General features: G+C 45.4%; 1 protein-coding gene across 1 annotated transcript in view; it reads left to right on the top strand.

Annotated features, from left to right (window-relative positions):
• The first annotated feature begins 6,998 nt into the window (after positions 1 to 6,998).
• The window catches only part of Tbc1d10a (TBC1 domain family member 10A), a 32,666-nt gene continuing 17,546 nt past the window's right edge, over positions 6,999 to 22,118 (top strand). The window contains exon 1 of the mRNA XM_026408951.2: positions 6,999 to 7,251. Within this exon, the coding sequence (XP_026264736.2) occupies positions 7,043 to 7,251 (209 nt within the window). The 5' untranslated portion in view covers positions 6,999 to 7,042. The remainder of the gene's footprint in view (positions 7,252 to 22,118) is intronic.

The following is a 22,118-nucleotide window of genomic DNA, read 5'->3' as shown; positions in this document are numbered from 1 at the left end:
TTTTAACATGAGGTAGAATATCCAACATACATAGCCAGTGAAGGCTTTGGAACACCAAAGTAGCCCATGCATTCCTGGTCACCACCCTGTCTGTGTTGTACCACCAGAACAGACTGTGAAATAGAAATGTTTCTATTTTGGGATTACTGGGAAACCAAGCAGGACTGGAGTCTTTGAAAAGTTGCTGTAATTTTTTGTTTTAAAGAGTCAAAGCCATCTCATTATCCTGCCCAGACTGACCTTAAACTCCTGGCTTCAAGCAATCCTCCTGCCTCAGCCTCCCAAGTAACTGGGGACTTTTTTTTAAAGATTTGCATTCAGAGGCTCTAGAAGCACTAGAAATTAAGGAATTTCCTTTTCAATTCTACTTGCTGCTTGAAATAAGTGCTCAACACATATCCCTGGAGAGGCCAGTAATCATCAGTCCCATTTCACTTTATATATTAGAGAATATGTACAGTGGTTATATTAGGTAAATGTTAGAATATATCCGTGAATGGAAATACATAGTATAACTATAGCAATCATATATGTTATTTGTCCCTGTTATTTAAAGAAATCAGGCAAAGTAATAATAGGTCATATTTAAGGGTAAATAGATACACATTCATAAGATTTTTAGAAATTTACTTTTTAAAAATAAAAAGTCTTGGGGCTGGGGCTCAGTGATAGAGCCCTCACCTGGCATGTTAAGGTACTGGGTTCAATCCTTGCCACCAAGTAAAAATAAAAAGTATTGTGTCCATCTACAACTAAAAATATGTATTAAAATAAAAAGAGATGGTAGTATGATTATTAACTCTACTTATTTGGGGAAATAGCTCTTAACTATTTTGCATTACCATATTTTAAAAAGAATAGGTAAACAGTTCTAAGTACTTTTGGACTCTATAGTCCAAGAAGCAAGACAAGATAAACCCTTATGGTGAAGAGAGTTCTGTTCCCTTAAGCTGAGTTAAATTAAGCCATCAGTGTTCCTTATCCCTGAGCTGTGGTGACTAGATCAGGGGTAGGCATGTGACCCAGTATTAATGTTTGACATACTAGGAAATGCAGGCTTCTCTCCATTTGAACAGAAGCTACCAGAAGACTTGTGTGGATATATGGAGAAGGATGTGAAGCCTGGATCTGCTGCCTTGAGGGGCTCCAGTTAGAGAATGAAGCAGCCATAGGGAGGTCAAAGAGATGCAGAAAAAGAAAAATGAGGCCATATCTCTGGTGACATAATATCTGGATTAAACTGCTCCTGAAGCCTTCCTTACCTGTGAATTCTTTTTTAAACTTTGGGACCCACTAAATATTTGTGGTTTAAGCTTACTTGAGTTGTGTTTTCTGCTATTTGTACCAAAAGATTCTCAATTGTTATCCTCTGCATTGGGATAAATAAGCTATTTATAGCTTGCCTGCTCTTCGTAGGCTCCTTGATACTGATCATATCTTCTGAGCCTCAGAAGGTAACAAAGGCACTTATGTGGGCTCATGGCCCATGCTCATAGGTAGCACATGTAAACTGCACGTTGTAGCATGTTGGAAGAGTGACCTATGTGAGCATCAACTTGCAGGAGTGACCTCTGCAGGATGAGACTCAAGGATATCAACAAATTCCTATTTCCTTAGTAAGTATCTCTTATCTTCAAACGAATGTCCACAGTAGCCAGGCAACCAGGTCTCATAATATTGCCTAAGACTTTTCGTACTTTGCACTCTAGTGAACCACATAAATCTGTGGGTCTCTTATTCATTTATTCATTTTTTCTGAGGTATTATGTGGTCTCACTTTGTTTCCTGGGCTGGCCTTGAACTCCTGGGCTCAAGTGATCCTCCTACCCCTGCCTCCTGAGTAACTGGAATTGCAGGTACCACTGCACTTGGGACTCTCGTTCATTTATTCAGCCCTCCCACTTCCTGCTCACTCCAACCTAACCACATCATCTTATGAACCTCCTTCTTCAAGGAGAAGCTTTGTACCTGCTGCTCTGCTTCTTGTATACTGTTTTCCCAGTTCCCACAGAAAGGCTCCCTCACTTCCATCCACCTCCCACTCCCATCACTGCCCCAGTATTCTCTGTGTCTCACCCAGCTTTCTTTTCTTCATACTGACAAATGTTCTATGCTTATTCATGTTCTCCCTCTTCCAGTGGACCATAAGTTCATTTAGGGCCAGGACTTTCATACCTCTCTCTCTCTCCCTCTCCCTCACCCCCATCTCTTTAATGGTGCTAAAGATCAAACCTAGGCCTCACATATGCTAGGCAAGTGCTCTACCATTGAGCTCCTCTCCCAGTGCTTTATCTCTTGTTCACTAGAGTAATGCCTGGCCCATAATATATACCTATATAAAGAACTCTAGAATTTAAAGGAAGTAAAGGAACTAATATATCCTGGAGACTTCAGAAACAGTCCATGACACACAAAGTAATTCCTATTTTTCAGAAAAGGAAAATGAAATTCTGAAAAGCAATTTTATATAAAAACATCCAGTATTGGAGCTGGGGCTGTAGCTCAGTGGTAAAGCACTTGCTTCACATGTGTGAGGTGCTGGGTTCAATCCTTATCAGCACGTGAAAATAAATATACTGTGTGTTCATCTACAACTAAATAAATGTTTAAAAAAAAAAACACCCAACACCCAATTTTGAGGGGTACAGCCATAAAGCAGCGTTCTAAACCGTATGCCATTGATTAGATTTGAGTTAACTTCCATACCGTGGCCACAGGCTGTGGTGGGAAATAAGACAATAATGAATTTGCAAGTGCTTTGCAAACTACAAATGCTGTTATTCCTGTTTGCTATTTACTGGGCAACTCCATGTGCCAGATGCTTAGATTATATTGTCACACTGAGGTTTCAGAATGACTCCTCCAAAGGGGTATTTTTTTCAGTAATTCATTTTACAAGTGAGAAAATGGCCTCAGAGAAGCCAGATATGATAGTGTGTGCTTGTAGTCCCAGCTACTTAGGAGACATGCAAGAGAATTGCTTGAGCCTAGGAATTTAAGGCCAGTCTGAGCAACAGTGAGATCCTCTATCCCCTCCCCACCCTTCACCCCCCGCCCAAAAAAAAAAAAAGAAGAGAAAAAAAAATGGCCTCAGAGAGAAGTGATATGCTCAAGGACACAGCAGAAATTTGAATCCTGAGTGGGCTGATTTAAGATAATTAGAAGATGGGGCATCAAGATTTTAACTGAAATAAGGTGTAAATAGTCTCTCAAAGATAGACACCAGGTGTCTTTAACCTGCTTCTACCCACATTCCAAGTATTGTTAGGAAAATGTCTCCTTATGGGCTCAAAATATGTTTGAGGTGTGACCCTAAGACCAAAGTTATGAAGCCAAGGGCTGTAGATTTTTTGCTATGTTCGGGGTTTCACATCTGCTCCCAAGTATATTTGGTTCCTTTCTCTCCCTTTTCTGGAATAGGCCTATGCCCCCATGCAAGGCCTACTCTGCCTCTCTTGGAAACTGGGACCTAGAGCCCACCACTCCCTCTAGAACCGTTAGAAGATTCGTCCTTCCAGACTGAGGGTTTAAGATGAAAACAACCTAGGCCCATTCCCATGCTTGCCATTGTCCTATTGAGTGTTGAAAGCACTTGAAAAATAGTGTATATCTTTTTTGTTTATGGAAAACCAGAAGCCCATGGAATGTGAAAACTGCACAGTAAAGACTTTAGGAATATCTGGGCCATGTGGTGTCAAGGAAACATCTGTCAAAATCAAGGTTTAAGACCTCTTGGAATTTGCTTTGTGGCCTTTTGCTTCCTACCTTGGTCCTTGCGCCTCAGAGCTAACTTTTCTAATCTCTTCCCCTTTCTGGGCCTGTCTACCCCTCTGGTCTGTAGGGGAGAGTCATATCATACCACAGTTATAAGTTTTAAACCATAGAGTACTAGACTTAGGTGAGGAAATATCATTAACAATCTCTGGGGTCAGAAGTTGGCTACTTAAGGAGTGGGTAAGACCATATAGATATTGGTCTTTTACCCGGCATGGTGGCACATGTCTGTATCCCAGCCACTCCAGAGACTGAGGCAGGAGGATTGTGAATTCAAAGCCAGCCTCAATGGAATGTGACGGACATCATTATCCAAAGTACACGTATGAAGACATGAATTGGTGTGAACATACTTTATATACAACAAGAGATATGAAAAATTGTGCTCTATATGTGTAACAGGAATTGTAATGCATTCTGCTGTCATTTATTTTAAAAAATCAATTGAAAATAAAAAGCCAGCCTCAGCAATTTAGGGAGGCCCTAAGCAACTCAGTAAGACCCTGTCTCTAAATAAAATACAAAAAGGGTTGAGGGTGTGGTTCAGTGGTTAAGTGCCCCTGGGTTCAATCCCTGGTACCAAAACAAAAAATTGGTGTGTCTCTCCCAATAAAAGTAGTAAGAGCTGGGTTCAAATCTTGTCTCTACCATAAATTAATCCTGAGACCTTAGGCGACTGACTACTTTTTTTGGTACTGGGGATTGAACCTGGTACTTTATCACTGAGCTGTATCTCCAGTCCTTTTTATTTTTTATTTTGAGACAGTAGCTGAGGCTGGCCTCTAATTTGCTATTCTCCTGCTAGGATTTTAGGCATGTATCACAACACCTAGCTCAATGGACTACTTCTGAGAAATTTAGTTCCTTTTCTTGTGAAATGGGATTAATAATAGTATATATCTTTTTTGTTTGATACTGGGGATTGAACCTAGAAGCACTTATTACTGAACTACATCCCCAGACCTTTCTATTTTTTATTTTGAGACAGGATTTCTCTATGTTGCTGAGGGTCTTGCTAAGATGCTGAGCTGGCCTCAAACTTTTGATTCTCCTGCCTCAGCTTTCTGTGTCAGTGGGATTAAGGTATAGACCGACAATAGTATATATCTTATTGCTAAAAGATTACAAGAGATGGCACAACCAATTTGTACAGTTTTCCAGTTCCTTAATGGTTAAACAGAGTTAATGTTATAACCCAGAAATGCCTCTCTTAGGAATTTCCACCCAATAGAAATGAAAATGTATGTCCACAGAAAAGCTTGTACCTAAATGCTTAAAGCAGCATTATTTCTAGTAACCAAAAAATGGAAATATCTAAATGATCATCACTGAGGAAAATGTACTATACAAAATAATATATATTTTTATATATTATATATTATATAATATATAATAAATATTATATTATATATTATATATATAATATATTATATATATAATATATTATTAAATAATATATATATTAATGTACTATACAAAATAATATATAAATGTACTAAACAAAATGTACTATATCCATACAATAATATTATTAGCCATAAAAAGGAATGAAATACTTCTGGGTATGGTGGCACTCACCTGTAATCCCAGAGACTAGGGAGGCTGAGGCAGCACGATTGCAAGTTCAAGGCCAACCTCGGCAATTTATTGAGGCCCTAAGCAATTTAGCAAGACCCTATCTCAAAATAAAAAAATAAAAATATGCTGGGTGCAGTGGTGCACACCTGTAATCCCAGCAGCTCAGTAGGCTGAGACAGGAGGACTACAGGTTCAAAGCCAGCCTCAGCGACTGTGAGGTGCTAAGCAACTCAGTGAGACCCTGTCTCTAATAAAATACAAAATTGGGGTAGGGATGTGGCTCAGTGGTTGAGTGCCCCTGAGGTCAATCCCTGGTACACCAAATAAATAAATAAATAAATAGGCTGGGAATGTAGCTCAGTGGAAAAGCACCTTTGGGTTCTATCCCCAGTACCAAATAAATAAAATAAAAATAAATGAAGTACTGATAAGTGCTACACGTGAACAGATCTTGGAAACATTAAACAAAGAATCTAAACACAAAATCCACATATGAGCCAAGTGTGGTAGCATAGCACACTCTGTAATCCCAGGAGCTCTGGAGACTGAGACAGGAGGATGGCAGGTTCGAAACCAGCCTCAGCAACCTAGTGAGACCCTGTCTCAAAATAAAAAAAGAGCTGGGAATGTGGTTCAGTGGTTAAGTATTCTTGGGTTTAATCCCTGGTACAAAAATCCACATAGGGTTGTTTATATGAAATGTTCAAAGAAGGCAAATCTATAGAGAGAAAGTAGATTAATGGTTGCCAGGGACTGGGGAAGGAAGTTAATGGGTAGGAGTATGTTTTGGGGATGATAACATTTTTATGTTCTAAAAATAAAGTGATGGTTGCACAACTTTGTAAATATGTTAAAATCATAGAATTTTATGCTGTAAACAGGTGAATTTATGGTATGATAATTATATCTCAATAAAGGTGCTGAAAAAAAAAAGTTTATCAGAGCTGGGCATGGAAGTGCATGTCTGTTATCCCAATCCCTAGGGAAGCTGAGGCAGGAGGATGCCAAGTTAGAGGTGAGTCTGAGCAACTTATACCCTGTCACAAAAAGCGGGAGGCAGCTCAGTAGTAATGCATCTCTGGGATCAAACACCAGTCCCACCCACCAAAAAAAAAAATTAATGCGTAGCTAAATAAATGTGGCCTCCCCTCACTCCCCCCACACCCCACTGGGGATTGACTGCCACCGATCTACATTCCTCCTTTTTATTTTTTTAAATTTTGAGACAAGAGTTCACTAAGTAAAAACAATCCCCACCCATGCTCCTAAAGTCTCTCAAGGAGCAGGCCCCAAGATGCAGATGCGGAATCCCTGGGGAAATACCTAGGCCTTCAGCCTGCAAGGTCTGGAGGGGACAGGCCCAGCCCGCGTCAACCGGAAAAGCCAGAGGAACTCCTCCAGGTGAGTTCTCATGATTGGCAGCCTGGCGGGGGAGAACTCCGGGTGACGGCTGCTCCGCCCCCTCACGTTGGGCCTGTTGGCGCCAGCCTGGGGGAGGTGGGCGGGGCCCGGGGTCCGCGGCGCCCATCGGGCCTGGGGGGAGCTCCCCAGAGGGCTTGTAGCCCCGCCCCGGGCCTTGCGGTGGCCAATGGACGAGGGGCGTGGGCGGGGCGTCGGCGGCGTCGGCAGAGGCCCGGCGGCTGAGGTGGCTGAGGTGGCCGCTGGGGCTCAGGCGGCGGGCGCGGCAGGGATGGCGAAGAGCAGCGGAGAGAATGGGCCGCGCGCGCCCGCGGCCGGTGGGAGCCTGTCCGGGACTCGGGAGAACCTGGCCCAGGGCCCCGACTCCGCAACAGCTGATGAGCTCAGCTCTCTCGGCTCGGACTCGGAGGCCAACGGCTTCGCCGAGCGCCGCATCGACAAGTTCGGCTTCATCGTGGGCTCACAGGGCGCCGAGGGCGCGTGAGTAGCTCCGGGGGTCTGAGCCAGGGGTTGGGACTAGGCGCAGGACTCACGCGGGGATGGGCCTGGACGCGGGCAGAGCTGCCCTCACGACTGATCGACTTGTTCCGGACCCTACCTACCCTAGACAACTGACCCCTTTTTTCCTTGCCCCACCCCACTTCGTCCCTTCCCCCCCAGGCCCACCCCCTCGGCAGTTCTACTTCCGACCTAGGAGCAAACAAGCCCACCTATCCTCCCCTTTCCCTATTATCCCCTAGACAAACTGATCTGTCCCACAGGAAGGACCCGCAGTGCCCTCCCAAATAAGGAACAACAACCAGCACCTGCTTTAAATCCACTTCTGCCACTATGACCTTAAAGCTGATTGACTTTGCCAACTCTGGGCAGGCTCACAGATTTGGGACCCCCCAAAACACAGATGTTCTCCATTTCTCCCCTCCCTCACAGAACCACAGAACCCCTGTCTCACAGGTCGAAAAGGACCCATTGCCTTGCTCTTGTCCCATCCCAAGACAGACTGATCCTTACTTTAAGACAGACACAGACTTCTGGATGGACTGACACTGGTCAGCTCCTTCACAGACAATCCCATCCTGAGACAGTTGGTTCTTTCCCCTCATGGAAGGCTCAGGGGGTGTTCCCCTACCCCATCAAAGGCAGCTTTCCCATTGTCACTGGCAACAGGTGGGCAGACACTCCTCCATTTTCCAGTACCTATAGGGTAGCAGAACCTTACCTTATTGGGCAGACACTCAACTACAGGAGGTAGCAGGCAGACTCCATGGATGCTGTGGGAATGTACACACCCTCCCTGAGGGTAGGCAGGGAGAAAGCAAGGTACCTGCTCATATTGTAGCACATCAAGGTGCCCCATCCTAGAACATTCAAGCATCCAGCTGGCAGGCAGAGAAAGCTGAAGCAGTGTAGCACCATCTTCCCTCCAACCTGGGTAGGCTGGGCAGCCCCAAAGAACCAGTCTTCCCAGAGAGTGTATGTGTATGCTGGTGGTCTGTAGAGAAGACAGACTCCAGACCCCACTCTCATCCCACCTGTTGTGTCACACAAGACTAGTGCCATGTACAGAACTGACAAGCCTCCTTCCAAATGTGCCTTCCATTCAACAGAGAGCCCTTTGGTCACCAGTGGAGACCCTACTCCAGCAATGACCCTATTCTAGAAGGTCTTCTTCCTTTCTCTGACCAGTTAGGACTGCCCAATGCTCCCTTCCTCTTATGACTTCTGTTAGTGCTTTGACTATCTAAGAACCCAACCCCACACAAGCAGCCCTGAAAAAGTCACTTCCGGGATTTTCTCCAGCCCCAAAGCCTCTTATTCACCAGGCCTCCTTCTCTCTAGGAGAAATCTAGGCCCCTCCCATAAGGGGAGTTTCCTCCTTCCCCTCTGGATCTGTCTCCTTCAGCTTCTCCCCAGTTGTTCACAGCAGCTGGTTCAGTCCAGGACTCGAGAGTGCCCCTCATTTCCATCTCTCACCCTGACTTGATGTTTTGTCCCAGTTTCCCAGGGATTTGCTGTGAGAACCTAAAGGGAACTTAGGTTTGGCTTTGAATTGGGGTGCAGTCACCAGGGACCAGGGTACAGGGAAGGGTGGGATCTCGAGAACTAGGAAAGGAGTTTGCAGTTTCATTGTGATGTCTTGAAAGGAAGACTTAATACTTGTTGGTGAGTTATAGAACATGAGAATTCCTACTACATGCTTACCAGGCTGTTAACCAGATCTCAGAATGCAGAGTAGTGTAATGTAGTGGGAAAAGACTGGACTTAGGAATCTTATATGTTGGCTATGAGACCTCAGGCAAGATCTGAGCATGTTTACTCATTGTAAAGGGCAATCATAACATCTGCTTCCAACATTACTGAGGGAATTAAATGAGAATTGGATATACAAAGTTGCCTAGCACAGTGCCTGGCACAAGTGGTGGCCCAGAAAATGTTAATTTCCTTTCTTTTCCTTCAAAGGGTCTGGGAAATGAGGAGAAAAATGAGGGCGTACCTCTGGTATTTGTGGGCAGAGAGAGGCCCAGTGGGAGTACCTCCCTTTGGCTGTAGTCCCCAACCAGGCAGCCAGACATCTGTATTCCCCACCCCACTAACCACAAACCCGGGATATGGCTCTGCAAACGCCCTCTGCATCTCTGGTTCTGTAGGACTGGGGCTGATGTGGGATCCCAGGTCCGCTCCTTTCTCTCCGCTTTGCTTGCTTGAGCTTTTGGGTCAGTAAAATCTGTGTATCAGAAAGCTTGGGTGTTCCTTGTTTAGTTTGAATTGTGGTTCCAAAAAAGCCAAGAATAATTCCCTGCCCAAGGCCAAAGAGGGGAAGTTATGGGAAGTTTCAGGGTGACTGCCTTGAACCCAGTCTTGTGGTTGAGGGCTAGGAGTTCATGTGCTGTCTCAGAGAAGTGAAACATTAGCACTGATGGCTATGGTGGAGATGGTGGAGACTCTGGCTTCAGAATAAAGGTCCATTTCAGCCACCCTGGACCAAAGGTTGTCTCAAGAAAAGTCAAGTTTTGGTAATTGCCAGGGCCTGGAGGAACAGGGAAGAAAATAGATCAGTTTTCTTGCTCAAGTAGCTATTAGGTACCAGACCTGAGTAGATCATAAAATCATAGACTGAGCTGGAAAGAATCTTTTTTTTTTTTTTTAATATTTTTTAGTCGTTGATAGACCTTTATTTTTTTATATGTGGTGCTGAGAATCGAACCCAGTGCCTCACACATGCCAGGCAAGTGCTCAGCCCCAGCCCCAGCCCCTGAAAAGAATCTTAAGAAATCAATCATGGGCTGGGGTTGTGGCTCAGTGGCAGAGCGCTCGCCTCACATGTGTGAGACACTGGGTTCGATCCTCAGCACCACATAAATGTAAAATAAAGACATTGTGTCCACCTATAACTAAAAAATAAATATTAAAAAATACAAATAAAAAAAAGAAATCAATCAGCTTAACCTTTACCTAAACTTTACTTAGAAGAGAAAATTGAAGCCCAGAGAGGAGAATAACTTGTTTAAGATCACAAGCATATGCTAGACACAGTGGTGTACATCTGTAATTTCAGCAAATAGGAGGCTGAGGCAAGAGGATCACAAGCTTGAATCCAGTCTCAGCAAGCTTTGAGGCCTGTCTCAAAAATTAAAAGGGCTGGTAATGTAGCTCAGTGGTTGAATACACCGAGTCCAACTTCCAGTACTGAAGAAGAATTAGAAAAATCACAAGTGTATTAGTGACAGAACTGGGACTTAAACCTAGGGTTTCAGACTCCCAGGACAGGATACATTCCACAACCTTCACCAGATCAGATGAGTAGAACTGAAGATACCTAGCACAAACCTGTCTGCCCTCTCCTTCCCTAGCTTAGTTCAGCACTTTTTACTATATCAGCACTGTATAAGGCTAACAGGAAGGTAAGAGTGTGTTGTCATTACTAGTACATTAGCATGATAGGTTTGGACTAGGATCAGGCTTATTCACCTTTTTCTCCCTCAGGCCTGCAGTAGAATAAATGCACAATATTTATTTACTTATAGACATTCCAAGTCAGAAAGCCAAAGTGACCCTAAAGATGGCCATTATCATATAGATAGGTAAACTGAAGTCTAAGAGAAGTGATTAGCCTCTACTCTTATCTGTCATATGAGCCTATTGTGCAGGGAAGGTTTAGTGAGACAGAGGGATTCCTGCCTGCTCTTGTGCAGTAGTCAGAGGCAAGAAGGCAGCCAGCCTGTGAGTGACCCTGTGGGTGGCATAGGCACAGACAGAGATGCTGGCAACATTAGTTCTTGTGGTTTGACTGGAGGCTGAGCTGGGCATTGAAGGCTGGGTGGGCTCAGGTAAGGGGAAAGAAGTGTTCTCAGCAGGGAAGGGTGGGAGGAGTGCTGTTACCCTTCCTATCACTTGGTGGGTAGGAAGAGCAAACCTGTTAAGTGTCCCTTCTGCAGCCTAGAGGAGGTGATCAGGAAGGGAAAGAAGTATACAAGTTGAATGCCAGGTCTTTTGGCCTGAAGGAGATGATGAAAGGTGGATCCCTTACTTTCTCTCTTTTTCTCATGTGGTTGTTAAGACTGGCCTCCTGAGGCTAGAGCTTCCCACCCAGACCATGCTCAGTCTGCAGGCCAGATGAGGTGAGGAGCTATGCTCTCTGACATCCCGTGGGCGTTGGCTTCCTGTTAAGGGAACAAGGGATCTAAACTGGGCTCAGGGAGAAACATCTGGAACAGCAATGTTGCATTCTTCAATTCCTCTGTCCCCTGGGTCCTTTGCTTACAGCCAACTGTGGCAGCTCTATGACTTTGGAAATCAGAACTGGCTTAATTGGCATCCCTTATAGATTGGTTGAGGTGAGGCCAGGGCCCTCTTGGCAAGCCAGAACTTGACTTCTTGCCCTCCCACTACCTTCTCTCTTTTTTAAGCTCAGAGAATCCACTTTTCTTGAGCTATTACAGGTCCTGGGAGAGCATGGAGCTGGCAATAAGTGGTCCCTGGGTGACTTATCTGGAAGGAGGCAGTTATACATGTGGGGCCCTGGTCTGTGACTCTAGACCACAGGCCCTCCCATTTTCTCTCCTCCTTCCCTTCTCTTAGCCTCAAAAGAAAATCCGGTTTGGTGGCCCTGTGGGTGTTCTAGGGCCTCAGACAAGACCTGACTTGGTAAAGGCGGGGGCAGGCACCAGCTGCTGCCCTGGGAAGGTGCCTGTGTGTCCGCCTGCTAGGAAACCTTAAGCTGTGGGAAAGAGATAAAGTGGTGGGACCTGCTTGATGTTTGGTCCTCCCAGCATCTGTCCTGAAACAGGACCTTCAGGGGACAGTGAGACCTGGTTTTGTTCCAAGCATCCAGTCTATTTACACTGAGCAGGGAGAAAGAAAATGTTCCCTCCTCACATGAGCTCTTGAGTCTGTCTGTCTGTCTGTGTGACCATGGATGTGTTGCTTCACTTCTGAACCTCAGTTTCTCACCTGCAAAGTAGTTACAATAATACTGGCTTTGCAGGATTGTTGTGAAGTTTAAATGCACTAATGACAAAAGCCTGGCACAGAGTAGGTGATCGGTGAATGTTTTTCCCCCTCTTAAACCCTGGAGTAATTAATTAGTGGTCTGTCTTTCCATTTTCTGAGGCCCCACACCCAGGGCAGGATTTAGCAGAAACCTGGCTACCTCCCCATCCCAGTGTGGAGGGCAAGACAGGTTTTAGTACAGTGAAAGTTCATGGCTCTTCAAGCAGGAGAAAGGCCTGGAGAGAAGGATCCTTGGGGAATCCCTGGAAGTGTGGCTTAGCCCCTCCATAAACCAGAGTCTACATGGTATTGGTGTTGACTCCAGAGTGCTACAAAATGGCAATCTGATTTTGATATCCAATCTGTACCTTTTGGAAGAGGTATTTGTAGTGTTTGTAGGCAAGGCAGGAATTGTGTTCTTGTACCTGTGAGGAATCTGAAGCTGAGAGAACCCTTGCATTAGTTCACAGTGGAGACAGACCAAAGAGGGATCCCAGGTGTTTGACTCTCAGTCCAGTACTTCTCTAGCTATATGGCACTGCCCACTCTTACTGGCCTATTGAGTCTCCACGCACAGGATGCATTGTCCACCAGACCAGGACCCTCCTCCATTCATCTGCAGTCATGTCCTAGTTGATCATTTTCTTTATGCTTCTGGCAGCACACCTGATGGAGAGATGGTCTCCTTTAGCTGATTAATTTGCCCTTGGCAAATCTGCTACTATTCTGGTTCATGGGACCTTCCCTGGCAGGGAGAAAACTGTCCTGGATGTCCCACTGGCAAACCAATACTCCTGATACTTAGCCTGCTTTAGAAGCCCCCTATCCAGGATTTGGGGGTAGCTGCCTACTTTGGCTTTCTGTCTGATCTTCCCCTTCCCCATCTTTCTTACCTTGACCCCAGCCTATTCCATTCTATGCCCTGTCTAGCTTCTCAGAGGCTGTCACAGCCTAGCTCTTTGCTCCTCTTTAGGTAGGAAAGTAGGTAACAGACACAACAGCCTGAGAAAGCAAGCCAAATTTTACTTTTGCTGGCTTAGCCATTTCAGCAGTGAGCTTACTTACCAAACATTTTTTGAGTACCTACTTTGCCAGACCCTGTGACTAGAACAAGGAATACAGAACTGAACAAGATGTCTCTATCTTGTTGCCCTCAAGGAGTTCACAGATTGGTTGGAAAACAGAATCACAAACAAATCTTTACAATATTGAGTGATAGAGGCTGTAATTGAAGTGTGTGGTTGTTCTGGGAGTATATAAGAGGAAGCAGCCTGTTCCACCCACAGGAGCCTAGAAAGAAGTGGCATTTGATCCAAGACTCAGAAGGGACAAGCCAGGGCAGTCCATTGGGTGAGAGGGAACACATGTGCAGCATTCCCCTCAAAAGTCAACAGTTTGAGAATTGTAGATACACCAAGAGCAGAGGTGATAAGAACAGGCAGGAGAACAGAAGTAAGGGCTAGGAAAGGAAGATGGGTTGACAAGGCTAGTCTTGGATGTCAGACTGAGGCCTCTTGTTTCAGAAAGGTTAGTCTAGGTCTGGTGTGGAAGATGGCAAAAATCTGCATCACAAGTAGTAAGACCTGTTGGGAGAATCCATGATAGGCCAAGAGCTCTAGTGAGACCTGGAAGAGGTCTGGAGCCATGAGGAGGAAGGGCTGGCAAATCATTAAGGCTTGGTGTTTAACTGGCTGCATGGACTGGAGAGGTGGGAAGCCCTTCCACAGAGCCCATCCTAGCATTTTCTGGCTACAGGAAGGCAAGGCGGGCTGCACCTTACTCTGTAGTGGGCAGTGGGCTGCTGCTGACTTCATTTTGGCATAGCACTGGACTCCCCAAGGTACCTGATCTGGCTGACACGTCCAGGGCAAATCAAGGGACTCTTTGTCTCCCTTCAAGCAGGAGAGCAGGTTGGCTGACCTGGTTGGAGAGGGAGTTGGGTGAGTACTGACCTTTGTGGTCTCTGCCTGATAAACATATTGGATGGCAAGGAAAGCGCCAAGGAGTGCCAGGCTCCACTCCAAGGAGAGAGGAATGAGGCCCAAGGACAGGGAAAACAACCTTAGGATATGTGGCAGTTGGGAAGGGTAGGTTTGGGCCTTTGGACATAGCATAAACTGGTCAATGGGAGGCAGATGATAGCTGAGGCCTGGCTTGAACTCACCTAGTATCTTTTTTTTTTTTTTTTTTAAATTTTTTTCCCTTAGTTGTTGATAGATCTTTATTTTATTTATTTATACATGGTTCTGAGAATTGAACCCAGTGCCTCACACATGCAAGGCAAGGGTGCCACCGCTGAGCCACAGTTCAAGGCCAAATCTAGTATCTTTATCTGTTCATGGAGCTGGTGCCTTGATTGAGATAGTGGAAACAAGTCCCACACCTTTGAGAAGGCAAACTCTTTATCATTTAGGGGTACCACCAGAGCTGATGGCCGTATAGCCTTTCTTCCCCTTCCTTGAGCCTTAAGACCTCAGACCAGTTCCAAGTTTATATCTTGGAGATGAGAGATTCTAGCTAGAAATGTCGATTCAGGCTGATGTGTGGGGAAATTCTGTGAATCAGGCATAGGGTTCCAATCCCAGCTTTCCCACTGACTCTTGTGGTTTGTGACGTATGCTCATCTTCTCATCCAACCCCTTAGCCCTCACTTTGTGTACAGTTCTGTGCCAGGCTCAGGGTAGACATTGGTCCTACCCTCACAGGACTTACAGCCTAGCAGGGAATTCAGACATTAAATCAGTAATTACAGGTGTGGCTGTGTACAGAGGACTGTGAGGATCAAACACAATAATTGGGTTAGGAACATAGTGTGAACAAAGATTGCTGTACAGGGATCAGGAGACCCAAGTCCTTGGCCTCGCTGACCCCCTAACTAGGTGTGTGACCTTGAGAAGCTTGCTTAATCTTTCTAAACCTCAGTTTCCTTCTCATATAAAATAAGGCCATTCTACTGGCATGATGTTGAAGAACATTCTGAGACTGACCTCAGAGTATATGAAAAGTGCTTTGAAAGGTTCTTTATGTGGTAGTTTTTCTACTGCAAGTGGTCATTGTGGCACATCATATAGAAGCCAGTGCTTCCAGAATATTGTGTTACCCTGTGAGTAGACCCCTCTTTTTTTTTGCAGGATCAGTGGCCCTCACATTTTGGGAAGTAAAACTAGATTGAAGGATACTTTGATTTGCCTGGCTCTCTAATCCATAATGCACTTTCATTCTCCTATTACTTTGTAGTAACCTTTATGGAGCAATGGGAAATTGGTAGACTAAGGTTTTTTTGTTTTGTTTTACCTTGTTAACAGGTAAGGAAACCAAGGTTGAATAAGTAATGAAATGGACTTGGAATCTTGGATTCTTCCAGTTTTCCTTCTCACCAGAGCTGTGGCTGTATAGCCTTTCTTCCCCTTCCTTCAGCCTTAAGACCTCAGACCAGTTCCAAGCTTATATACTTCTTTTTTTTTGTTTTTTAAATATTTCTTTATAGCTATAGATGGATAGCATATCTTTATTTTATTTGTTTATTTTTATGTGGTGCTAAGGCTCGAACCCAGTATCTCACACATGCTAGCAAGTGCTCTGCCACTGAGCTACAGCCCCAGCCCTTGATATTTCTCTTAACAGGCTTCTTGGGTTGTTTCTGTCTGAGTTGTTATGAGAGATGGCAAAACTCCTGATCCAGGTCTGCCCACACAGCTCCTCACATGTACTCTAAGGTGAGGTGCGAACGGCTGGGTCATAAGGGGCCCCGTGTGGGAGTGTAAGTGTAGGGAACTCTTGCTCTTCCTCAGTGTACTCTGGGCCCTGGATGCTCTGTGTTCAAAGCAATCCTTCCTGGCCGGCCACTTTAGGAGGATGCTACTTCTTTCCCTACCCTTTCTATCTTCACTTTATAAGAAAGGACAACCTAAACTGGCCTGGGAGAGCCTAGGTTCAAGACACCAGCAAATTCAACTTCAAGTTCTGGCTATGACCCTTCCTAGGCATGTGACTGTTCTGAGTCTGTAAATGGGCCATTGATGGCATTGGTGGAGGGTGGGGGGCATTAAGAGGATTAAGGGAGATGGTGTTGGAAAAACACTCAGCACATAGTCTGCCATAGTGTAAGTGCTCTGTGTCTGTGGTACATGGTGGCTTTCATACTTCAAGTGTGTATTACCCTCTGAGATTTCACTTCAGACCTTTGGTGTAATTGTGAGGAAGCAAGGCAGCATGGGAGTGAAGATCTGGCTTCCCGCATGTGCTCTGACCACCCATTCTTGGGGTTGAGGCAGGAGCCAGTCTCTCTCAGTTTGTAGTGAAGACTTGGGCTTGCCAGGGCAGGCTGGGAATTCCCCCATCAGTTCCTCATTGAGACATTTGAAGCAGGGCCCTCAGCCAACCCTGACTCTGAGGGCCTGCTCTTCCCTCTCCTTGACTTGTGATGAGAAAGCAGAAGTGAGACAGAGGTGGGCCTCCTGAGAGCTTCAACCCAGCATATGACCAAAGGACTGCCTGGAGCCTTTGCCCTCCTGGGTTGGGGCAGTCACCTGGGAAAGAGTCCAAGCTTGCTTCATAATCACCACTGCCATCCTCCTGCATGCCTTGTAGACCTTCCTGCTGTACTTCTGTCCTGCCTCTGAGTGGCTCCCTCTGGCTTTCCAGCATTGTCCTGGCAATGCCATTTCACAGAGGAACCTGTATGGTGGATCAGACTTTCAACTACCTCACTTCATTTAATTCTCTGATATGTAGTTGTCATCAAAATCCCCATTTTACAGAAGCATAAACCAAGAGGCAATATGACTTGCCAAGCATCACCCAGCTTGTGGCTGTGAGTCCATTGAGCTCCAAGCTCTTGGAACAAGGCTTGTGTGCACTGAGCTGAGCAGACAGCATCCAATACTATAGTTGGGTGACACAGCAGGAGAAGAGGAAGACCTGGATTCATTTCCCAGTGCCATCCCCTGCTTGCTGTGGACCTTGGATAGTTACTGGCTTACCTGAGTTTTCTCATCTATAAAAGGGGTTTGATAATTAGAGGACCTATCTCATGGGCTTGGTGCCAGGATTGAATGAAATCATGTAAGTTAAGTGCTAAGTAGTGTCTGGTGCATAGCAAGTGTCTGGTGTTGTAACAGACCTTCAGTTAAGTTAATTGACTATTAGAATTGTAATGTTGTAAAAGGCCATCATCAAGCAGATATGTGCAGCTCTGTGCTGGCTTTAGAGGAAGATCCAGACCTGGTATCAGGCCAGAGAGGGAGTGCTGTTCATCAGGCTCTTACTGTGCTTGATACTACTGGTTTCCAGGTAGAGTTCATTGCTGAGAACCCTAAAATGAATAGGGCCTGAGCACACAAAGTTAACAAATTGTCAACACACATTTATTGAGCACCAGCTCGTTATCTGTTCTAGCAGATAGCACTGTTCTTGACCTGAGACACACTGCAGAAAATGAGACTGACAAAGCCTCTGCCCTCCAGAATTCCCTGCTTTCTAGGAAGGCACCTCCTTACAGAATGCTTCCTTAGCAGACTGGACAGTTGGGTAGGGAAGCTGTGCCTGCTCTACTGAACTGTCCACATTCCCCAAACAAGCCATTCCCTTTCCTATTAACTTGCACTTGCACGTACTGGGCCTACTGCCTGGTGTGTTCTTTTCCCTTTCTTGGCCTGGTCACTTCCTGTCACCCTTCAAACCCCAATTTAAAAGTCAACTCCCCTTTGAAGCATTTCCTAAACATTCCCACCCTCATCCTAGGGACTTCTTGCAGGCTCTTCGTCCTTTTCACTTGCTTCTGTTTTTTTTTTTTTTTTTTTTTTTAAATGGTACCAGGGATTGATCTCAGGGGTACTTAATTACTGAGCTACATCCCCAGCCCTTTTTAAAATTTTAGACAGGGCCTCACTAAGTCCTTAGGACCCCTCTAAGTTGCTGAAGTTGGCTTTGAACTTGTGATCCTCCTGCCTCAGCCTCCTGAGTCACTGGGATTACAGGCATATGCCATGGTGCCTGGCCTTTCATTTGCTTCTAGGCTAGCACTTCTGTGCAGGCTAGTTATTTACCAATTCATTTATCTCCTTTGCCAGATTGACCTCCTCAAGGGCAGAGACTGCATTTTATTCATCTTTTAGAGATTCAAGGCTTAGAGCACAGCTCTAGAGAGATGTGTATGGAATGTAATGATTGTGCTGTCTCCAGAGCAATTAGGAGAGGCATTGTAGAGATGAGAGGCAGATCTGAATGGGGTCTACTAGGATGAGAGGAACCAAATTAAGAGGCTGGGGGCAGGGAGGCTGAAAAAGGATGGCTCAAGGGGAGGGCTGTGTAGATATGCAAGTAGAGGTGAAAGGAGTGATGTGCAGGAGGGCAGAGAGCCTGGGCCTGAAGCTTTTCTTGGTGAAGGAGGACAGTAGGCAGCCATGAAGGAGTTTAGGCAGAGGTTGGGCTTTGTGCAAGCAGTTGAGAGAAGAATAATTTGATAAGATCTGTCAATAAGATCTAGCAGTTTGGAAGGGTGGGTGAAGGGGTCATGTGTGAGTCAGGGTAGCCACCCGGGTGCCTGCAATGAGATTGTGATCCAAGGACCCAGTCACTGGCAAGGAATTTTATGTATGTATGTATGTATTTACTTACTTACTTATTTATTTTTGCAGTACTGGTGATTGATTTCAAGGGTACTTTATCACTGATATCCCTGGCCCTTCAAATTTTATTTTTGAGACAGGGTCTTGCTAAATTTCCCAGACTGGCTTCAAACTTGAAATCCTCCTGCCTCAGCTTCTTGATTACAGGCATGCACCCAACACTGGCAGAGAATAATACACCACTCTGCTGGCAGAAGTTGAGGTTTGGGGAAGGGATATTTTCTGTGGAGAACAGTCTCCATAGCTTTCTGTGTGTGCCAATGAGGTCTGCTGTAGGGTTTCTGCTGTGGTCTGTTCCCTTCCCTATCTGAGCAAGGCAGAGGAGGAGGGATGCCTTGCTTTTTGGGGCCAACAAAACTGATGACTAAGGAGACCATTTTTTTTGTATCTCACACAGAGCAGGGTGGAGCTGAGCAGAGTGCTGAGGGCACTCTGCCCAGGGCACCAAGGCCAGTGAAGGGTGGAGAAAACCTGTTTACCACTGTGCACTGACCCAGAACCGGAAGGAGCAGAGCCAGGGAATGCCTCATGGGAAAGAGAGGCAGGCCCAGCACTCCTCTGCACTAGGAGCAAGGAAAGAAAAGCAGGTCAGACTCTCACCCAAACAAGGACCTGTTGATGGCCAGCCAGATCCAAGGCAGGTGGTCAGACAGCTACAGACCATCATACTTTCCACACTACTTACAATGTGGTCTTAGGCAAGTCATTTACCCTCTGGGCCACAGGTGCCCCGTCCCCTGCAGCTTTCTAGGGATTGTATAGACTTACTGGGTGATCTCCCAGGCCTGATTGTCAGCCATTTGCACACCAACAGCCTACCCTCTCCTGCAATCAGGTTTTCTATTATCACATCTTTTGGAATTGGGGTAAAAGCTATTTTAATTTCAGTTGTTACCATCCATCTCTTGGGGTAATGAACTCTAGTGTGTAGATCAATCTTTTTGCTTATCCTTGCTTCTATATCCAATTCTGGGTATGGAAGAAGATGCTCCTTTACCTTCATTGCCTCTGGGTCTGTGATTGGTTGTCTCTGCACATCCACTCCCACACTTTGGTGGGACTTCCTCCGGTGGTCTCTTCTTCATCCTGGAGACTCAAACATGAAAGTTTCCTGTTATATCCTTTACTCCTGCCCTTCTCAGTTCCGAGGGTGGAGAAGAAGAGGGAAGCTCTGTTGTGTGCAGGTCACTTAGTATCTATTGGATAGGTTAGTGCTCAGGTAGCAACCTTCACTTCCAGGCTATGTAACCATGGGCAGATTGCTCAACCATGCTTAATGTTAGTCTATTGACTGGAGATTTAAAAAAAAAAAAAAGCTACTTCCTCAGGGAGTTATGTGTCCATGTGGTGCTTGGCAGAGTTAGTACATAGCGAGTGCTCAAATTGTGTCAGTTCTTATTGCCTCATGCCATCTTTACCACTGCTCTCCAAGGAGATGGCATGGCCCATGTGTTATAAATGAGGAACTGAAAGCTCAAAGAATGGAGAAACCCTTCCCCATTTCACATAGCTATACAGTGGCAGAGCTGAGATGACAAGACGGGAATTGTTTTATTTATTTTTTGCATTACAATTCTTATTACACATATATACCACTTTTTTCATATCTCTGTTTTTATATAAAGTATGTTGACACCCAATTTGTGTCTTCATACATGTACTTTGGATAATGATGTCTATCACATTCCATCATTCTTGCTAATCCCCTGCCTCCTCCCTTTCCCCGAGAAGACAGGAATTATAGTTTGTATGTAAATTACACAATCTTTTGGAGCCTCAATTGCTTCCTAGGTAAAATGGGGATAACCCTGCCCTGTCTACCTCCAAGACCTGTGTATGGGGACCAGTCAGATTAGAAAAGGGATGTGAAAGTTCTAGCTAAACTGCATCAGTTGCCTAATAGCTGCCACTTACTGACCACCCAGTAGGCTGGACCAACAATACATTTATTTCTCACTGAAGTTTTATGAATATGTGGTGTGCATTATGGTCCCATTAAAGATGAGGCTTAGGAGGTCAAGTGTTTGTAGTCTCCTGTTAGTAGATGGAAGAACTGGAATAGGTACCTCTGTAGGTTGACTTCAAAGTCCCTGCTCTGTTTATTCTCCCTCATGTCCCACTTTGTCTTCTTGATAAATGAGATGATAAGATCAACTGTGGTCTGTGACCTCAGGGTTTCTGCTTGGACTGTGTTTCTCTTCTTTTGGGCAGACTCAGGGAGTAAAGTGAAGTTTGTTTCTTTTTCTTCTTGACTTTTTTTTTTTTTTTTTTAATACTGAGGATTGAACCCAGGGATGTTTTACCACAGATACACATCCCCAGCTCTTTATTTTTTAATTTTGAGATAGAGTCTCACTACATCTCACTAAGATGCTGAGGCTGACCTCAAACTTGTGCGATCCTCCCGTTCTCCTGTCTCAGCCTCCTGAGTTGCTGGGATTATAGTTCTGTGTTACCATGCCTGGCCAGGAGTGAGGTTTGGAGAAGGGGTTTAGATTAGTTCCTTGGGTTTACCTTTCATCCTAGGATAGAGGGGTCCTGGGCATGGGTACCACTTCTACTGAGTCTGCCAAGCCAGGAGGTTGAGAAATGATGTCTAGAAGTACAAACGAAGAAAAAGCCCCAGTTTTGGGAATGAGTCTTGTGCTTCTGAGGTTTTGGAAGCCTTCAGCCTCTGGGTTTTGGGAGAAGGCTAGGGACTTGGAAGCCTGCAGAGAATGAGGTCTGTGAAGTGTTACTGCCACCTTGGGCTGTTGTATGGCACAGCATGGCTAAGCCTAGCGCAGTCTGGGAGCCTGATGGGATCTGTAGTCAGCTGCCACCTTTGTCTTCTCTGACTGAGCCTTTTCTACTCAGGAGACAGGGCTGCTGACAAATGGCAGATTGCCCAGGCTTACCATCTCTGAGGTTGGGCTTGTAAAATGCCATCTGGCATATTGGCCTCACTGAGCATTGCTAGACATGGACAGACCACTCACTGGGGCAGTCAGAACTGAAGGAGGGGGTTAAACTGTCTCAAGGAGTAGGGAGCCAGATTCAGTCACACAGCAGCATCTGGAGAGGGCCTAATTGCCTCATAGCCTTCCCAGGGGAATTAGAGGCCACACACAAGTCACTGTGGCAGAGGAGAAGATCTTGTTCTTTCATTTATTAGCTTTGTGACTTTGCCCAAGTCATACAACCTCTCTGACTGAGTCAAGTCTCTCATTGGCCAAACAGAAATGGTCT

This window comes from Urocitellus parryii, chromosome 3 (genome assembly GCF_045843805.1).
Source record: "Urocitellus parryii isolate mUroPar1 chromosome 3, mUroPar1.hap1, whole genome shotgun sequence".
In the NCBI taxonomy this organism is placed as follows: domain Eukaryota; kingdom Metazoa; phylum Chordata; class Mammalia; order Rodentia; family Sciuridae; genus Urocitellus; species Urocitellus parryii.
This window is presented reverse-complemented; position numbering and strand designations above follow the sequence as displayed.